The 18,908-nt window shown below is 41.9% G+C and overlaps 1 protein-coding gene across 3 annotated transcripts; it reads right to left on the bottom strand.

Annotated features, from left to right (window-relative positions):
* Positions 1-3,347: 3,347 nt before the first annotated feature.
* Mtfr2 (mitochondrial fission regulator 2) lies at positions 3,348-16,692 on the bottom strand. Of its 3 annotated transcripts, none has more exons than XM_021647347.2 (8): positions 16,364-16,692; positions 16,036-16,136; positions 12,113-12,217; positions 11,600-11,715; positions 7,848-8,083; positions 6,604-6,925; positions 5,107-5,278; positions 3,348-4,023 (listed from the first exon to the last, which is right to left on the bottom strand). In XM_021647347.2, exons 2-8 carry the CDS (start codon positions 16,096-16,098, stop codon positions 4,018-4,020), a joined length of 1,020 nt encoding a protein of 339 aa, XP_021503022.1. In that variant the 5' UTR covers positions 16,099-16,136; positions 16,364-16,692; the 3' UTR covers positions 3,348-4,017. The 3 variants fall into 3 exon arrangements, with proteins under 3 accessions (XP_021503022.1, XP_060229279.1, XP_021503021.1); XM_060373296.1 differs by having other exon boundaries at positions 7,860-8,083; positions 16,364-16,479; XM_021647346.2 differs by having other exon boundaries at positions 12,113-12,268; positions 16,364-16,379.
* Between the last annotated feature and the right edge of the window lie 2,216 nt (positions 16,693-18,908).

The raw sequence follows: 18,908 nt of genomic DNA, 5'->3' as shown, positions 1-18,908 counted from the left end.
ACCTTGTGTGTGCTGGGCAAGCGCTGAGCTATCACCTCAGCCTTCTTTTCACTTTTTGAGACAGTGTCTTAAGTTCTCAGACTGACCTCGGCCTCCTTCTGTGGCCCAAGCAGACCTTGATCTTGCAATCTTTCTGCCTAACTGCCAACTATAGTTCTGGGTCACCAGACCAAGCTAGTTTGGGGATTTGTTTTTGAGACAATCTCCTGTAGGCTGAGTTGACCTTAAACTCCTGATCCTATTACCTACACCTCTCAAATGCAACCACACCCAACTTAGGCCTACTCTTTTTTAAAAAATTTTAATTAATTATAATTTATTCACTTTGTATTCCCCTGTAGCTCTCTCCCTCCTCCCCTCCCAATCTCACCCTCCCTCCTCCTTCTCCACCCATGTCCCTCCCCCAGTCCACTGATAGGGGAGGTCCACTGATCCTATTCCATCAGGTCTCATCAGGAGTGGCTGCACTGTCTTCCTCTGTGTCCTGGTAAGGCTGCTCCCCACTCAGGGGTAGGTGATCAAAGAGCATTAGGCCCATCTTGGTAATTTTAAATTCACATCAAGACTATTGTAACAAACGGGATGCCAATGTGTCAAAAGAGGTCTCATAGTCTAACAACTTTTGACATGCACAGATTATTAATCAGGCACTCTGGGGTTAATCCCAGCTCTTCCACTTGGTAGAAACTGATCTCAGGTAAGCTGCTTGAGTGATATATACTCCCCCATCTTCATCTATAAAATGGGGATTACTCTCTTCCTTAAAAAAGCTACGCTAAATGAAGTAAGCTCTATACCTAGTGACTACTGGGTATAGAAAGACGATGGTAAGACCCAGTTCCTATCCTCAAGTTGCTCAGAACCTGGTAGGATGGAGGGGAGCCAGTCCTGGAATCAACTATTGCAACAGATGCAACAGCAGAGACGCTCATGGTTCCAGTCGAGGAGCAGGCAATGGTCACATCCACTGAAGTGCCTTGCAGGAGTAGGAATCCTCATGTGGTGGCAAGGGCACACAAAGACTCAGGGTTGTTCCAGCATGCCCTTTTGTGGACCAGAGTTGCATGCTGCTCTTGTGAAGAGCTCAGACTGGAGCTTTCCAAGGGCTCAGCAGCTTACAGTGGTATATGGTCCCTATGAGGAGGTGATGGGGAGAGGGGTTAACAAATGAAAGTTCATTGACGTGCTCATTATTGTGGCTAATACAAATTGTGTGTTCATTGTTTAAGTTAAATGAAACTGTTACTAGTTAAGGTTAGTCCATCTGACCACAAACAGGAATACAGAAGCAGCCAGAGATGGCTGGCAATAGCAGGCTTGGCACAGCTCCCAGTTCCAAAGCACAGCTAAGCTAAAGGGTCCTTAGGGAAGACAGCCAGCCAGTTGCCACAGGCTGAAACCCATCCAGAGGATAACCTTCAGCACACCTGACTCATCACCACACGCTATTCCCTGCCCAGGTCGGGGCAGGTCTACAGTTGGTAATGCCCCCGTCGGTCAGTTGTGGCCTCAGATGTTGACTAGCATCAAGGAACATGAAGGGAAGCTGTTTACACAACTGCAATATATGCGCGTACGACAAGGCATGCGTAAATTCTAGTTACTGAGTAAAGTTTCTATCACTTCACAAGCTGAAGATAAAAGCAAAAAACTATAGTCATGCTGTTCACGGTAATCCTCGCTTTTCCCTAGCAGTGAAATAGTCACACTCAAGTCTTAAAACGTAGAATTCTATTGCAATCTTGAATGTTAACCATTACAATCCTGTGCTTTAATTATTGACTTTTAACAGGTATCTATTTGTGGGCCAGCAAGACAGTAGGTAGGTAAAAGCACTTACTGCTGAGCCTGACAACTTGAGATTGGTCTTCCAGAGCCCATACAAACAGGTCCTGAAAACTGTCCTCTGACCTACACACACACACACACACACACACACACACTATATAGACAGAGTGAGTATAATTTAAGATATATATTTGCTGGAAGAATAGTTGAATTAGCTTAATGATGAGTAATCTTAGGTGTGTCAAGGATATGGCTATTTATAATTTATGACTGCCCTTTATACTTTAAAGGGCAATTAATACTTAATACTTAAGTGCAATTAATACTTAATTTAACCTTGTTTTGTCTGTGATACTTAAAAAGTTGTCATTTGACTGGGGTTAACACTGTTGTCAGCCTGGGTATGCTCAGTGTTATACTTCCCTCTAGTGGTAAATATAGAAACTTACAGCCTTAAGAGTTTTGTTTTGTTTTGTTTTTTGACATCTGTTGCAACACTACTTTTATATACTTTATCTGTAAACTGTCTGAAATGCCTTCAGCAATAATTCAGCTTAAATGAGTAGGCTAATATTTTACAAGTGTTTAGAGTGTTTTCCATGGTTAGAGTGTGGGCTGGAAAATCTTCCTGGATTCAAATCCTAGCTCACCATAAGTTCCAAGATCCTGAGAGATCAAGTATATTCGTAACTCCCTATGCCCAGTTTCTCATCTGCTGAGGGAGGCTAACAAAAGCCTACACCCATTTTACTGCTGTGGGGATTACATGAGCCAATATATGGAAAACACTAAGAAACGCCCTAAGTCATTCAAAATAGAGACCCTGCTGCATGATGGTTTTTATTTCTAAGTTCTTCACCATAAAAGGTTAATAAATAAAAGTGATGGGCAAATTACGCTCTTCTGAAAGCAGAGAAGAGTGCGCAAAGTGGGTGGGTGCTGAGTCCCTGTGGACCTCCCGCTCCCTGGCTGTAGCACAGGCTAAAGCATGTAGGGAAACACGTAAATCTGTGGATCATATTAGCATACAGATGAGGAGAGAATGCCTACTGCATATTATGTGCTTCATTTGCATTCTCCAAGAAGCTCTAACTACACCATGTAATGGAAGTTTTGGTTTCCTTAAAAACTCAGTTATGTAAATGTTTTTGTTTTAATAGCAAGTGTGGGATTTTAGTTTGGGCTTTAGTTTGTCCACAGCTGGTAACTGCTTCCTGCAGGCTGTGATCTTTGTCAAACAGCATGGAGAGGGGTATGGTCTAGAACTCTGAGGAAGAGACCGTGGTGTGGCAGTGTGGAGGCTTGCTGTGTTTGCTGCTGACAGAGATTGGTATGGTCCCAAAAATCCCATCAACCCTAACAGCCTGGAGAAGTGAAGAGGTCTGTACCCCCTATCCCCACTAACCTTCTCTCTCTTACCTGGGGGTAAAGGGTTGCAGACGGGAAGAAGAGGCTTAAATACCCGCCCCAAAATAGAATTTAAAAACGAGTACAACACAAAAACTTGTCACAAAGAAATCAGACTTAATATAACTTGAATTGTTATAAAACTCAACAAGTTCAAAAGATCCATTTATTAACAATCTCTTTACCAAAGAGAGGGGGTACAGATATAATAGAAAACAGAGGAAACATGCCAGGCACATTTGTGTGCAAAGCCAGTGTGGGTAACTTATCAAAACTCTACTTCTACCTGCAGCACTTGGCAGTCAAACTAACTTATTACCTCAAGATTTGGGAAATTTCAATCCTACATGACTAAAACTATGCTTATCTTAATGAAAAAAAAATTATCATTTCTTGGTCACTGGAAATCTCCAAGTTGCTGAAGGCCACAAAAACTGTATCACACCAGTTTACAAGACTGAAAAGCACTTAAGTTAGAAGCCGTAATTTTAGGAAAATCACTGAAGCACGTATTTCATTTTCAGTAGCACTCTCACACAGTGGGGGATCTATACACCCAACTCTCTTCAGTCGCCAGTTACATGCCAGATCTTCCAGTGTTTAAATGTCTTCCTCAGGCTGGGCGCAGAGAGGTTCCAGAGTACAGCTTGATCACCCTAAAGAGGTTCTGATTCTCTGAAAGGCAGCGAAGGACACCACACAGCATGCCTGGATCTGTCCTTCTGAGTGTGGGCACAGGTTTCACTTCCAATACTTTAGATAACTGCTCTTACATTATCACCTTCCCTTAGATCACGGACTTTCTTTTGGAGAGATATGACATCAAAACTGAAACAAAGCAAATGTTTAACACAAAAATTAATAAAATGCTAAAAAAAAAAAATGAGAGGGAGAGAAAGAGAAAAGGAAAGACAGAGGGAGGGGGGAGACAGAGAGCAGGAAGGCAGGCAAGTACTAGATGATCCTTAGAGGTTTCATTCATTCAACAACAAGCAATGAGTAAGGTGTACCAGGAACTGTGCTTAGAGCTGAGGACTTGAAAGTGAGTAAAAGTTCATTTGGGTTCATGGTCCCAGGTCAAACCTGGCAACCATTAGGAGCATATAACCATAGCAGGAATGCAAAGAGGGGCAAAACTACTTCCCTTTTGAGCAAGAAATTAGAAGACAGAGCCAGAAGGGGCCAGGTTCCCTCAATTCCCTTTACAATCATGACCCCTGTGACGTGAGGCCTTTGTAGTAGCGCATATCACCAGCCAATTACCACTATGCTGTAAATACAGACCTCTGGGGGGGGAATCTCACCCACATTAAAACCAAAAAAGGTTACAGTCAACAACAGTGTGACCGCTATATCCAGCCTGAAACTAAGTGCTATTGACGTAAATAAAAAAGATAAGTCTTTGGGGCTGGACAGATGGCTCAGAGGGTAAGAGTACTGGCTGTTCTTCCAAAGGTCCTAAGTTCATTTCCCAGCAACCACATGGTGGCCCATAGCCAACTATAATGAGCTCTGGTGCACTCTTCTGGACTGTAGGCATACATGTTTTCTGTATAAATAATACACCTTAAAAAAGGTAAGTCTTCTATCATGCTTGCAATTAGAAAGAAAACAGGTAATGGCTCAGTCAGCACAGGCACCTGCATTCAGGCATGAGGATGGGTTGAATCACCAGGACCCACAAGAGAATTTTCCCAAGTTCCAGGCCGGCCTGGGCTATCATGTGAGATCCCACTTCAAATAAATAAAGAATAGAAAACAAACAGTGTATCTATCTAATACAAATATCTAATATCTATCTAATATCTAAATGTCTATCTAATACAAATATTTCAAGATACCGTTGTGAAAAGCCCAACCATAAAGAGCATACTTGAGAAAATAAGTTAATGCTATACTATCACAACTCACCCTTGAAGTTTCTGGACTAGAAAATGGAGAACACTCCCAAGATCTATTTTCGTTGTCAAAGGAATCATCTAGAAATGCAAACTTCTGCTTAAGTGCATTAGATATTACAGACACTGGATCCCATTGTGAACTTTGTCTTTTCTTCTTTTGAATGGGTCTACCACCTGGTGACCTATTTAAAAAAAAAAATCAAATACATTAAAACTTTGATGCAATTTTAACTCTTTGTTCACAAACACAGCAGTAATATAAGCATATTATAATCTAATTAGTCTTCGAGAGATCTCTGCCATGAATTAAGAATCTAAATAGATTTATGGGGTCAATGTTTTGATGTGCAATTACATAATTTTTTTACATGATAATATTAGCTTAGTAATACTGGATGAATAAAATTACCTAAGTTAACATGTTTTTGCATAATAATCTTATGTATGTCTTACAGATAAATTAATTTTTATTCAGTGGTTTACATTTATTTTTATTGCAGTCAGATCTCTCTCTATGTGTTGTGTGCAAGATACATCTATATCAATATTTAGTAATAGTGTCTTTACCTCACTAGCCTTATATTTTGATTTTAAAGAATTATTTATTTATTTAAAGATCTCCCTTCTGCCCTTGTGTTGGGAACTGATCTCAGATCCTCTGTAAGTGAAGTATGTATTCTTAACCACTGAGTCTTTTGTCGCCTAATTTTTTTTCTTAAAATAAAGAATATATATCTGTATATATACATACATACATAGATAAAGATAGAGATAGGGGTAAATAGTCAATATAGTGTTTAAATGCTTGTCTGCACTAGGTACAGTTCTCTGTAATCACCTGATATTTCTCATCAATAAAGTCACAAAAAAAAAATCTAAATAGAGTTTTAAAAAATTCAAAATAAGAAAACCAAGAGAGTACATGGGCTGGGGGTTCCCACAACCTGTCATGACCTGAGGTTCCTTATTTTCACTGCTACAAACCCTAACTTGTAACTTTAAATTTCCCACTGGAGAAGTCACTGGGTAGACAGGCCGGCTGGCCTTGGACTTGTGATCCTGCTTCTGCTATCCAAGCATAGGGAATATAGGCATGTGCCATGTCTAGCACCACTGAATAGGAGAATTTAAAGAAATCTTTAAGAATGTCTCAAAGGACTAGATTCCATGGAAAAAAACCATCATTCATTAATTTGATCATTCAGCTGGTCTTCACTCAATTACAACTATTTAATCATGCCACTTCTGGAACTTGTCATTGACTGGTAACCAACCTCAGGGAAGGCAAAATGGTGGGCAGAAGAAAGGACTGTATTCCAAATCCTCTACAGCAAAGAATAAGCATAATTAACATACCCAAAACAGTGATGGATGATAAGACCATAGACTAGGAACCGTGGCCACAGATGGGAAGAAATACCCAGATATAGACACCAACTCGCATAAACAATTTCTCTGAAAACAACTGATAAAATTTCAGTTCCTTTCCCAAGTTCTGGTGACACACCTTTCAACAGGGCGAAGTTTGACCTTATTCATGTCCTTTAGAACATCCAACATGTGTGGAACATCACTAACTCTCTGGCTATCATGGGTCTTCTTAACACTTGAGTGCCACTTCATTTCACATGTATGAGCAGATCCAGGTTGTAGGGGAGGAGAACTTGGAGGCTGGAGAAAAAACTGAGGAAGAGGCGGTGGCGGAGGAGGAGAAGAAGAAGAAGAAAGTACCACACTTGGAAAGTGGTCCGGTTCTCCACTCAGCCCAGTGGTCACTGACATCGAAGGTGCTTGTTCCACGCTGCACCCATCACTCAAGTCAATGAAGCCTAAAGCAAAGACGTCTGTGAAAACCCCAAACCACACATAATCCTCTGGCACAATATATAAAAGCAGTGAGAATCTAGCCAGTCACAATTTCTGTAATGCTGTTAAATACTGACAAGCAGCCAAGACAGCGAGCAAACCCACCTTAGTAATTCCTGAGTGCCCACCTCAAGTTTCAAGTCATTTTTAATCCAGTCAGGGCGTCTCAGGGCACACCCGAAAGCATGCATTATAAAGAGGAGATAAAGTGATTTCTAGGAAATCACAGAAAATCTCAACTTCATTCTCCAGTTTTAAAACCAAAACATTAACTTGTAGTTAGATGTACTCAGATTGATGCATCCACTCCAAAATGACATTTGAAAAGCAGGCATATGACTCTACGGGCGATACCCTAAAGTCAGTATTTAATTCTCTTATGAATCCTGTTTTGTTGTTTCTGGGAGAGGTTTACATGAAGTCCAGACTAGCTTCAAACTCTGTGTAGCTACAAATGATCTTGAATTTTTAATCCTCCTGCCTCCACCTCCCAAGTGCTAGAATTACAGTCATGCCCTGCTTTATGTGATACTGTGAATTTAACTCAAAGCCTCATGAACGTGAGGCAAGCACTCTACCAACTGAACTACATTCCCAGACCTTATTTCTGTTTTTTGAGATTTGATCTCAAAGAATGACTTAGAACTCTCAGCAATTCTGCCTCAGCCCCTTTAATGCTGGAATTACAGGCATGAATCACCACTCCTGGCTTCCAGTTCTTCTAGCTTACCTAGAAGCCATGCCTTCTTAAAACAAATAGCCGTTGGTTTACTCTGAATGATCCTCAGTCTTTTATGGTGTGTTTACTGTTTACATTCAGAATGGTGCTGACTTAGGCATCAGCTCAGTACTACTCTAGTAGAAACAAAACTCTCAACCACTTACCAGTCTCCTTACCCTCTCTCGGGTCCTGCATTGTCACAATTGCAGCAATCTGAGACCGAAGAAAAGCCAGCTCATCTTCAAGGGCAGCTATCTTTTTAACTGCAGCGTCATTCACTGAAAGGTCATCTTTCACTGGTTTGTTCTGTCTTAGAGCAGGTGATGAAGGGTCCCAAACTAGTTTTGAAGGATGAAAAAGAGCAATTTCCCTTTCCTCCTCCTTCTTCCATATACTATGTCTGTGGGTTAGAGGAAGGAAGAAATAAAGGGAGAAAAAAATGTTCAACTTGAAAAATTCCAGCCCAGTGTTGTGGCACATATAGCTTTACTCTCAGCACTCAGAAAGCAAAAGGCGGACAGCTCTCTGAATTTGAGGCCAGCTTAGTCTACAGATGAGTTCCAGGACAGCCAAGACTACACAGAGAAACCATAAACCTCATTCAGAATGGCAAACACCAGCAGCCGTAGAAGAGAGGTAACAGGACAGGAGCCTATTATAGAGGGTCCTCTGAAAGGATTCACCCACCAGGGAATGGAAGCAGATGCTGAGACTCTGCCAAACTTTGGGCAGAGCGCAGGAAGTCTTATGGAAGAAGAGGAAAATGGGGATAGAAGGACCTGAAGGGGACAGGCACCCCACAGGGAGAACCAACAAAGCTAAAAAACCTGAGCCCAGGGAGTCCTGCAGAGACTGATGCAGCAACCAAGGACCATGCATGGAGAGGACCTACAGCCCCTGCTCAGATATAGCCTATTGGCAGCTCAGTCTCCATGTGGGTTCCCAAGTAAGGGGAGCAGGGGCTGCCTCTGTCATGAACTCAGTTGCCTGCTCTTTGATCACTTGCCCCTGGTGACAGGGCCTTGCCAGACCACAGATGAAGAGGATCCAGGCAGTCCTGATGAGACTTGATAAAGCTGGAGTCAGATGGTAGAGGAGAACTCCCCCTTTCAGTGGACTAGGGGAAGGGGATAGGAGAAGAGAAAGGGAGCGAGGAACCTGGACGAGATGACAGAGGAGGCTATAATCGGGTTATAAAATGAATAAATTGTAAAAAATTAAAAAATAGTTTAAGTTTATTCAGAAATTCTACATCATGCTCTGAAGGGCATTGCATTCAAGACTATATTGGGGTCAGATAATATCTTTTAAATTTCTGAAAATTAATAAACCAGTTTGACAAATAATAAATTTGTTATGCCTGAATTGCAATATTCTAAAAGACCACCACCAGGAGTCAAGTCCATTGCAAAACACATGAGCATCTTTTATTACAAATTATTACAAGCTGCAGCTTGGGCTCACACCAAACGCCAAAACAGTGAGAGCCACCAAAGCAGTGAGAGACGAGAGCCTTGTGCTCAGGTTAGTTGGGTGATTTAAAGATTCCGTCCCTCCCAGGGGCAATTCCTACCTGGCAAGCATCTATTGGTAGAAATGTAAAAGGGATGTTGCATTTTGAATTGATTGGTTATAGGAAGGTCCCCAAACCATTAATGATCTGGTGTCCCTCCCTAGGGGGAATGGGCCAGTTTCCCAGCAACTGTATAATTAGAGGGCGGGGAAAGAATTGCAGTAAGGCTAGTTCTTCCCCTCAGGGTATTACTGGACATGTCTCCACCTAGCTAGCCTTAGTTCAGGCCTTAAACTTTAAAACAATATCCACTGATTTTTAAGTCTTTGGTCTCTCAAATTTAGAAAGGATCTTTGACTAACTGACATTCACAATGCTAAAAGCTTCTACTTGAATATTCTAATATATGTCAGTACTTCCTAAAAGTATAAATACATCCAAAATTTGAAATATAGCCACTTCAATATTCAGAAACCCTGCACACACCAAAAGCCAAAGATGCTCAAGTTCCTTATACAAAATGGCACAGTATTTACATTTAACCTACGCATACCCTTTGCTTATTCTAAGTTATTTCTAAAGTACTTAAGATACCCAATTCAAGACCTTTAGGTCACGTCATTTTTGTAAATCCAGCAAAGTATCTGAAATACAACAAACTCTAGCTTTTGCTTCTAGGTAATTTCTGGATTTTTTTCCCTAAATATTTTCTATCTATGGTATTTGATTTCATGGTGTAGAACCTATATGGGAACCCATGGGTACAGAGGCCATGTAGAAATGATGATTGAGGGCTGAATGCACAAATCTAACATTTATTTTTAAATGCTTTATTTATAATACAGAAAAATTACTATGATGCTGATAGCCATTTGATGAGCCACTCCCTCCTAGACCTTATATTAGTTTAAATATGCACAAAGTATTCAAAAGGTCTGCTGACACCTTAGTCTCATCCCACCTGTCTTGGGAGATCTCACCCAAACACTCACACAGCCTTTATCAGCAATTCTAGGACTTCCTACCTGGTCTGAAACCAGGCGAAATACGGTAACAGAGAAAGCAAAACCAAACACCCACTCAACATAGGTAGACTACAAAACTCCCATCAATTCCACAACTTAACTCCAGATGCCCAAGGCCTTGTTGCAAAACATAAGCAATATGAAAACATCACCAATCTTCACCAATCCTATAACAATATTCCTTAACCAAAACAATTCAAATGAATCTCAAGACAAAGAATTTAAAAGAGCAGTTGTAAAGAATTCGAACACCTGAATGGAGTTACAGGACAAGAATCAATGCCTGACTGAAGCCCAAGAAACATAACAAGTGAAATAATGAAGCAATTCAGGACAGGAAATTAATTCAGCAAAGAGTGAAAAAATGTGGAAAGAAATACAAATAAAGATGGAAACGAAAAATTTAACTACCCATTCAAAAGACTCAGTGAAAAGCCTTGCCAGTAGAATGGATATGGTAGAAAACAGTGTCGGGAGATAGAGATAAAAGAGATAGAGGAACTGGTCCATGCAATCAAATAAAATGGTAAATTAAAGAAAGGAATACACAGGAACTTTGGAACACCCTGAAAAGAGGAAAATCTGTGAATCATCAGAATAGAAAAATTCCAGGCCAGAGGTACAAATCAGACATTCAAAAACATCATAGAAGAAAATTTCCTGTAACTAAGTAAGAAGATGCCCACTCAGAGCCAAGATGTACACAGATGTACACACAAGGATAAAAAAAGGAATTTCTGTGCAATATTATAGTTAAAACACTAAATATACAGAGAAAAAGAAATGATACACACCCTTCAAGAAAGAGATTACAACTCAGATAAAGGCAAACCCACTAGAATACCAGCTGACTTCTCAATGAAAATTTTAACAGCCAAATGATCTTGAAGCAATATACTGCAAGTCTAAAAGACAACCCCCCCAACCATGTACATGCAACATTAACTGGACTCAGTAGACATCTCTCTCACACACACACATGCACACGTACACACATACACACTGTCTCTCTCTTTCTCTCTCTCACACACACACTCACACAAGACAACATGAAATTGGAAAGAGAGTAAAGAGGACATAGGAAGAGTGAGGAAGGAAGAGTAGGAAGGTGAGGGATGATCTGATCAAAATAAAATGCATTTATGCATCAAGGGGAAAATCATTTTCAAAAATTTAAACAAAATCATTTTTTTAAATATATGCTAAAGAATGTCTAGAAATCGATGATGCCATCAGCCATCCATATTAGGAAAATATCAGAATACAGCATATCACAAAAACAGAACAAAAATGTCCAGTCATTAGGAACAAACTTCAATGCATGAAAAGACTAAAGTTTCAGTCTCACCCATACCCCAAAGCAAGCATAGAAAATTACCGAAATCTGAGGCAGCTGGCTTCTTCATCACTTGCCACACACAAAACATCAGCAAAAGATGGGACCCCAGGTTCATAATCCTCAGACTCCTTAGAGTTCATCAAGTGCATGAGCAACTAGGACAAAGATAAGAACAAAGTCAGAGCACCACAGGAAAGGAGAGAAATCACCTGCCTCACGCTCCCTCATAGTAAGTAAGCTGACGATCCAAAGCAGAAAAGGGAAAAAAAAATATGCAATAGAAATGCACACACCTGTTAGCAAAGGAAAAAAAGACACCATCGCACAGCAAAAATATACAGCAAGATAAAAACAAGACCAGGCACTCTTTGTACCTGTCTCTGAATATAACTGAAGGAACAAACATGTGTGAGGTGAGTTAACTGTAACACTAAACTAAAGGTCCTTGGCTTACAGGCACACTCCTTCCTTTATCCTTCTATCCTAAATCCCTGGAAATGCCTAGTATTACTTTACACACAGGGCTTACATAATGCATGGAGACTACCTTACCTCAAAATTAGGTCTTCGACAAGGTTCCAAAGGAAGCATTCTCCCAATAATACGAATGATACTCCGAGCTGACCCATAGTCTCTATTTTGCCAAATCAGCAAGTCCTACAAATAGGGTTTGTTTAAAATATACCCCAGTTAAGTATGTTTATATATCTAAGAAAAAAAGAGATGTAACAGGTGTGGTAACATTTATTTCTACAAAGAAAACATAACAAGCATACTCTTAAAGTAGAGACTTAAACTTTATTAATATTTATCTTGAAAAAGCACTACAGTATGGGGTTAGGAAAATAGTTTAGTCAATAAAATTTAACATGGTTACATGAGATCCCAAATGTGAAATCCAGAACTCATGTTTAAAAAAAAAAAAAAAAGCTGTACATGCTGATGTACTCCTGTAATCCCAGAACTGGGAGGCAGACATCGGCAAATCCCTGAGGTTTCCTGGCAGCTTGGCTAAACTGGGGCCTGTGAGAACCTTGTCTCATAAAACAACAGAGGGGGTGCGGTGGAGTGAGAGGCTGGAGAGATGGCTCAGCAGTTAAAAACACTGGGTTTGATTCCCAGCATCTACATGTTGGCTCACAATCTGTATGCCCCTGATGTCCCCCTCTGGCACACAAGTGCTGCAAGACATATATGTAGGCAAAACATACATCAAATAAAAAAAAGATTTAAAAGAATAGTCCAAGTCCCAAGGAATGACCTGTGGCCTCCACATGCATGCAAATGGAAACACATTCCCACACTGGAAATACTATCTGTGTGTGAGGTGCATGGGTGTGTCTACCTCCACCCCAGCACTTAGGAGACAGAGGCAGGATGATCTAAAATTTGATCACAAAAGATGTTTTTAAAATTACCAACTTATGTCGATACCACAAGTACCTCACAAACAGTCCCTTCATGACAGGTATGTTTATCGTAAGCAAATAAAGCTACCGCCAATCTCTGACACCCCCACTACACCAACGCCATTACATGCAGTCTCTGAGATCCCACACATCAATGCCAGTCCCTGTAATCTGAGATCCCCTCACACCAAGGGCAGTACGTACAAGTGACCTTGCCTCTAAGAAAAAAGCCAAACACGCTGGGGATAGGAGTCATAGGTTGTTGGTAAAACACTTGCACCTAACATCTCAGAGTTTAATTCCCAAAAACACAAAAGCAAAAGCCAGACTTCTATTTGACATGCTTCATTTCTCATCATCCAAAAATCTCTCTCACCATCTCTCATTTTTGTTCTATTTAAACTAGAACCCTCTCTTCCTTCCTAGGCTTTTTTATTTAGATTCCCTTTCCCACTACCCTCCAGTATATTGACCTGTCACTTCTCCTTTGTATTTCAAACTTTTAACCAGAACTTTAAAATATACTGAAGTTAATTGTGTTAGTGTTTTGTCAACTTTTGACACAAGGTATAATTATCTGGAAAAAGTGAACCACAATTAAGAAAATGCTTCTGTAAGACTGGCCTATAGGCAAGTCCACAGAGAACATTAACATAATGAACATTAGTGATTATTCAATCACTAATCACAATGATTAACGACTGGCATGGGAAGGTACAGCCCACTAGGGTCAGTGCCACCCCTGAGTAAGTGGTCCTGATTTGTATGAGAAAGCAGGCTGAGCAAGCCCTGGAGAACAAGCCAGCACACAGCACCCCTCCAGCCACCCTCTTAGATAGGGTTCTATTGCTGAGAAGAGAAACCATGACTAAGGCAACTCTTATAAAGGGTAACATTTCAGCATGGAGAGAAGCATGACAGCCTGAAGGTAGGCATGGTGCTGGAGAAGCTGAGAGTTCTTTATCTTGATCCAAAGGCAGCAGATTGTGTAACACTGAACATATATGAGACCTCAAAGCCCTGCACAGTGACACACTTCCTCTGACAAGCCCCCCCCCCATAATGCCACTCCCCCATGAACCAAGCATTCAAACACATGAATCTATAGGGTCATACCTTATTCAAACCACCACACCACACACCCCCCTCTGCTTCATTCAGTTCTTGACTTGGATGCCCTTGGTGGACTGAAGCCTGTTGGCTTCATAAATAAACACTTCCGTGCCCTAATTTGGTTTTGGTCAATGTTTGATCATGGCAATAGAAAGAAACTAATACATAAATTCTAAGACTGGAAAGAAAAAGAAACAACAGTGCTGCGCCCTCCAGCTGATGGCTTCTCTCAGTTTCCTTTCGAAAGTTTTAAAAAAAAGGTTACTGACACCACTCCCTTCCTCACATCCTCCAGATTTCTCCAATCCAATCCCATGCCCAAGCACAGAAACTCTTCCTAGGATAGGTAGTACACACCCTCAGTCTCAGCACACACCTTTAATCAGGAGGCAGAAGCAGGGAAGTACAAGGTCCAGGACAGTCAGGGCTACATAAAGAAACTGTCTCAGGAAAGGAAAAGAAAGGGGAGAGAGAAAGAGAGGGGGAGGGGGAGAGGAAGAAGGAAGGAGGATGGGAAAAGGAGAAAGAGAGGGGGAGGAAAAGGGGAAGGAAAGGGAAGAGGAAGAAAAGGAAAGGAAGGCAGGAAGGCAGGAAGGAAGGAAGAAAGAAGGAAAGAAAGAGAGGTAAATGTTTTTCTGGAGGCATGTTGGGCTTTCTTCCTGTTTGGTTTTAATAGTTTTTGGAGGATTTTCTTGTTTGTTTTGAGTGGACTTCCAAGATGAGCAGTGACTGCACCTAACTGCATCCATATCACCTTGGCCCTTCCCTCTCCCTGCTCCAACTCCTCTCATGTCGCTGTCCCAAATCCACGCTCTCTCCTTTAGTTAGTATTTATATACAAATATACATGTGTGTATATCTATACACACACATATGTATGCATGAACATATGTACACAAAACCAACTGAGTCCATTTAGCTTTGACTGTATATACAGATGTCCAGGGTTGACCACTTGGGATAGCATAAACATAAGTTCAGTCCTCAGTTGATTCTTCCTCTCAGCAGTCACTGACCAGCTGTAACTCTTCCCATAGGGGTGAAACCATGTGGAACTTCCCCTGTCCGAGCTGGCATGTCAGCTGACATTGGGCTTGTTCATACGAAAGGAAGTCAGGACAGAAAAACGGAAAAATGCTCGGGCTGCAGAGATGGCTCAGAGGTTAGGAGCACGGGCTCTTCTTCCAGAGGTCCAGAGTTCAATTCCCAGCAACCACATGGTGGCTCACAATTATCTATAATGAGATCTGGTGCCCTCTTCTGCATGCAGGTGTACATGCAGGCAGAATGTTGTACACCTAATAAATAAATCTTAAAAAAAAAAAATGTTCTACAGACATGCCTACAGCCTGATCTTATGAGACAATTTTTCAAGCAGGGTTCTCTCCTCCCTGATGACTATAGCTTCTGTCAGGTTAAAATAAAACTAGCCAGCACAACTTCTCAGCCCCAATTCATCACCGAAGGAAGTCAGACAGGCACTGAAGCAGAAACCCCAGCTCCAACTCACCTAGCTTTCTTACATAACTCAGAACTCATTTGCCTAAGAATCCCATCCTCCACAGGGCTTGGCCCTACTGCACCTCTCAATAGTGAAGACAGGACTATAAGTCCAATCTAAGACAGGCAGTTCTTTGGGGTTCCCTCTTCCCACATGACTCTAATTCTAAACTGACAATAAAAACTAATCAGGGCAGAAAACATGTTCAAATTACACACCAAAATCCAACCTAGTGGTGTTCATCCTAATCCCAGCCCTTGAAAGGTGGAGTGAGGATTAGGAGCTTAAAAACAGCCTGGGCTACATGATAGCCTGGCTCAAAGCAACAATAATAAGACCCAAGAATAAGTCAGCAAAATCCAGACATTTAGCCTGAGCTACATAACATCCTGACTCAAAACAACAATAATATAAGACTCCAAAATAAAGCCAGCAAAATTAAAGGCATTTACCTGGTCTACGGGAACACCAAAATATGCCAGCATGTTTCTTAATATATTCAGAATGAAAGACATTGGTGAAGCAAGCTCAAGGAAACATTGTTCGTTGGTACCTTAGAAAAGAAGTTATCATTTATTAATATTGCCAAGGAACTGCCATGCAGATCACACTGAAGAGCCTCCAGAGACCTTTCATGATATATTACACTTCAAGTAATTGCTCCTTTGCTCCTGGAGAGCGTTGTCTTTTAAGGAAGACGAAGAGAAAATGTGAACACGGGGGTGGTGGGGGTCCGAGAGCACTAAAAATGAAACTTCACTGCATTACCGGGCATCTTACCGGGGGTTTGTGAAGAGGCCCCGACAAGCAGAGGTCCCGGGAGTGCTGCTGCCCCTGGACACACTCGGATCCGCCCGGCCGCTCTCTCCTCTCCACACACCTTCCCACTGCACTGCTCCACGCTGGGGCGCCAAGAACTGCGCCGCCGACCGAACCGGGCTCCTCTGCAACGGCTCGCAGCAGCTTCCGCCTGCACGGCAACTCGAGCTCCGCGGGCCGGAAACAGGACGCTGTCCCCATTGGGCAAGGCTCCGGGCACCGCTTGTGATTGGAGGTCAGGAGCCAATCGCGGCCATAGGAAGGCGCATGCGCGGGACGCAGGCTGTGTGTGCTATCAGCTGTTGGACCTTGGGTTTCACTCAGGCCTTTGACAGGCTTGGGCCTTCTAAACCCTGCCCAAAAGGTGGCACGCCTTCCCAGCATTCGACAAAATTCCGCCAACGAACTTAAGGCTTTTTTGGTCATTCTGCGAAAATATTTAGCTCCTGAGCCACAATATCCAGTCGTTTACATGCAGTTAGTGTGTGCGTGACCACCAGAGCACAGTTCACAGTACCCGCTTGAACTCAATGAACTCAAAGGACAGTTTTTGAGAGTTGGTTCTCTCCTTCTACCGTGTAGGACCCAGGGATAGAATCTGAGACCTTAGCTGCCTGAGCCATTGAGTATTGAACTCCCTGGACCCCCACCCTGCATCTTTCCCATTTCTCCCATCCTGCCGTCCCATGGGTTCCAAAAATGGAAGCAGGGAGGCCATGATCCCTAGCAAGCAGCCATAGGATGACCTAAGTTGGAAGCAGCTCTGCCAGATAGCTCGGGTAGGCTACCTGTGTCTGAGGCACTTGGGCTGTCTAATGAGTCCTTGAGTGAGGGCGCTGGAGTCTGGCAAGTCACCTAGTAATTTTTTTTTTTTTTTTTTTTTTTTTTTTTTTTTTTTTTTAAGTAAAAGCTATCAGGGTGAGAGATTTCAGCACTGGCTGTTCTTCAAGAGTTCTTGGTTTGAATTTCCAACTCACACATAATGGCTCACAGATACACTCCAGCCCCAGGGAATCTAATGCCCCCTGCAGGCTTCTGTAGTGTGCTCATGGTTGCGCAGGTATACGTGGACCATAAAGGACATCTTTGGTGGCTGGAGAATTGACTCGGCAGGTTAAGATTACTGGCTGCTCTCCCTGAAGACCCAGATCTAATTGCCAGCTCCTACATTGCGGCTCACAGCTCTCTGGAACTTGATTTCCAAGGGATCCAACACACACATAGAGGCAAAGCAATGCACATAATAAGCCATTAAAAAGGTCTTTGTACTAATGTTTTCCATATATGCACGTACATGCACTATGTACATGGCTGTTGGAGTCCCCTAGAATAGTTATGAATGAGCCACCATGTGGGTGCTGTGAATTAGAATATTCTTGAAGAGCAAACCTTTACAGTTCAGCACTATAAATCACACCAGCTAGATTTTCAACCACAAGCAAAATCTTTTTTTTTTTTTTTTTTAAATAAAAACTAGGCACTAACAAGGTCTTATAATCCCAGCACCTGGAGGCAGCAATATGAGGGGTCTCCTTCAACCTGGTGACAGGAGTCTTTGCAAAAGGGGGAGGGGTGACAGGGAAGATTTGGGGGAGAAAAGAAGCAAGGAGGGGAGAGCTAAATATATGTATTCCATGCTGGCCTCAAACCCATATTCCTCACTAACATTAACTTTTTACTCAACTCTTAGCAGCTATGATTACGTACCTGTCCAAACAGTTCAGGCATGAAGGCCTACGGGGAATTTCAGGCTGCTCCAAACACTTCAAGAAAACAAGAGTCTTGTGACCTCAGTTTCTTCAAACTCTTGTTTTTCTAGTGTTTCCATGCTCCTCCCAGGTGTGGCAGAGAAGTGATTTATTACTCATTATTGCTTGCTGCCGTTATTCAATGTTTGTGTGGAAAAATATTTTTGCCATGTGCATCCTGATTGTACACAGCTTCAAGTCATGAGAACTTTACTCACCATTTCTCATAACTGTCACAGTAAACTGTCAGGGGCTCTCACTAAAGTTTTTTATTGGATGACTTTTGTGCTTCATTCATAGGCTCCATTCTCCAAGATCCCACTGCTTCTAGAGCAGTGATACTACCTAATGGCAAGGACAAGGCAGGGCCAAACAGCATTTGTGAGCTAGCTGTCCCTCCTTGAGGATTTGCAGAAAGGCAATGAAAAGTTACTGGGGATAGATTTTCTTCAGTGAAATATTCATATTTTTGCATGTGTTCATGTGTACAACATGCTTGCAGGGGCCCACATAGTCAGGTGATGACATCAGTTCCCTTAGAATGGAATTACAAAATTGTGAGCCACTATGTGGGCAGCAGGAACGAATCCCCAGTCCTCCCCAAAAGCAGTGCACTAATTTAATTTTATGTGCATTGGTGTGAGGGTATTAGATCCCTTAGAACTGGAGTTACAAGACAGTTATGACCTGCCATGTCAGTGCTGAGAATCTTTAGAAGACTCGGGTTCTTTACAAGAACAGACAATGCTCTTACCACT

This window comes from Meriones unguiculatus, chromosome 20 (assembly GCF_030254825.1).
Source record: "Meriones unguiculatus strain TT.TT164.6M chromosome 20, Bangor_MerUng_6.1, whole genome shotgun sequence".
Taxonomy (NCBI): Eukaryota; Metazoa; Chordata; class Mammalia; order Rodentia; family Muridae; genus Meriones; species Meriones unguiculatus.
The sequence above is the reverse complement of the archived record's forward strand: the minus strand, read 5'-3'. Positions and strand labels throughout refer to the sequence as shown.

What these genes read in the sequence shown, in the direction of transcription:
- Mtfr2 (XM_021647347.2), bottom strand. Translation starts at nt 16,098, where the DNA reads ATGTCTTTCATTCTGAATATATTAAGAAACATGCTGGCATATTTTGGT. An exon ending in GCCAGCTGCCTCAGATTTCG is followed by an intron (nt 8,084 to 11,599) that starts GTAATTTTCTAT and finishes TCTAACCCACAG; the next exon opens with ACATAGTATATGGAAGAAGG. An exon ending in GAGAGAGGGTAAGGAGACTG is followed by an intron (nt 6,926 to 7,847) that starts GTAAGTGGTTGA and finishes TCTTTGCTTTAG; the next exon opens with GCTTCATTGACTTGAGTGAT.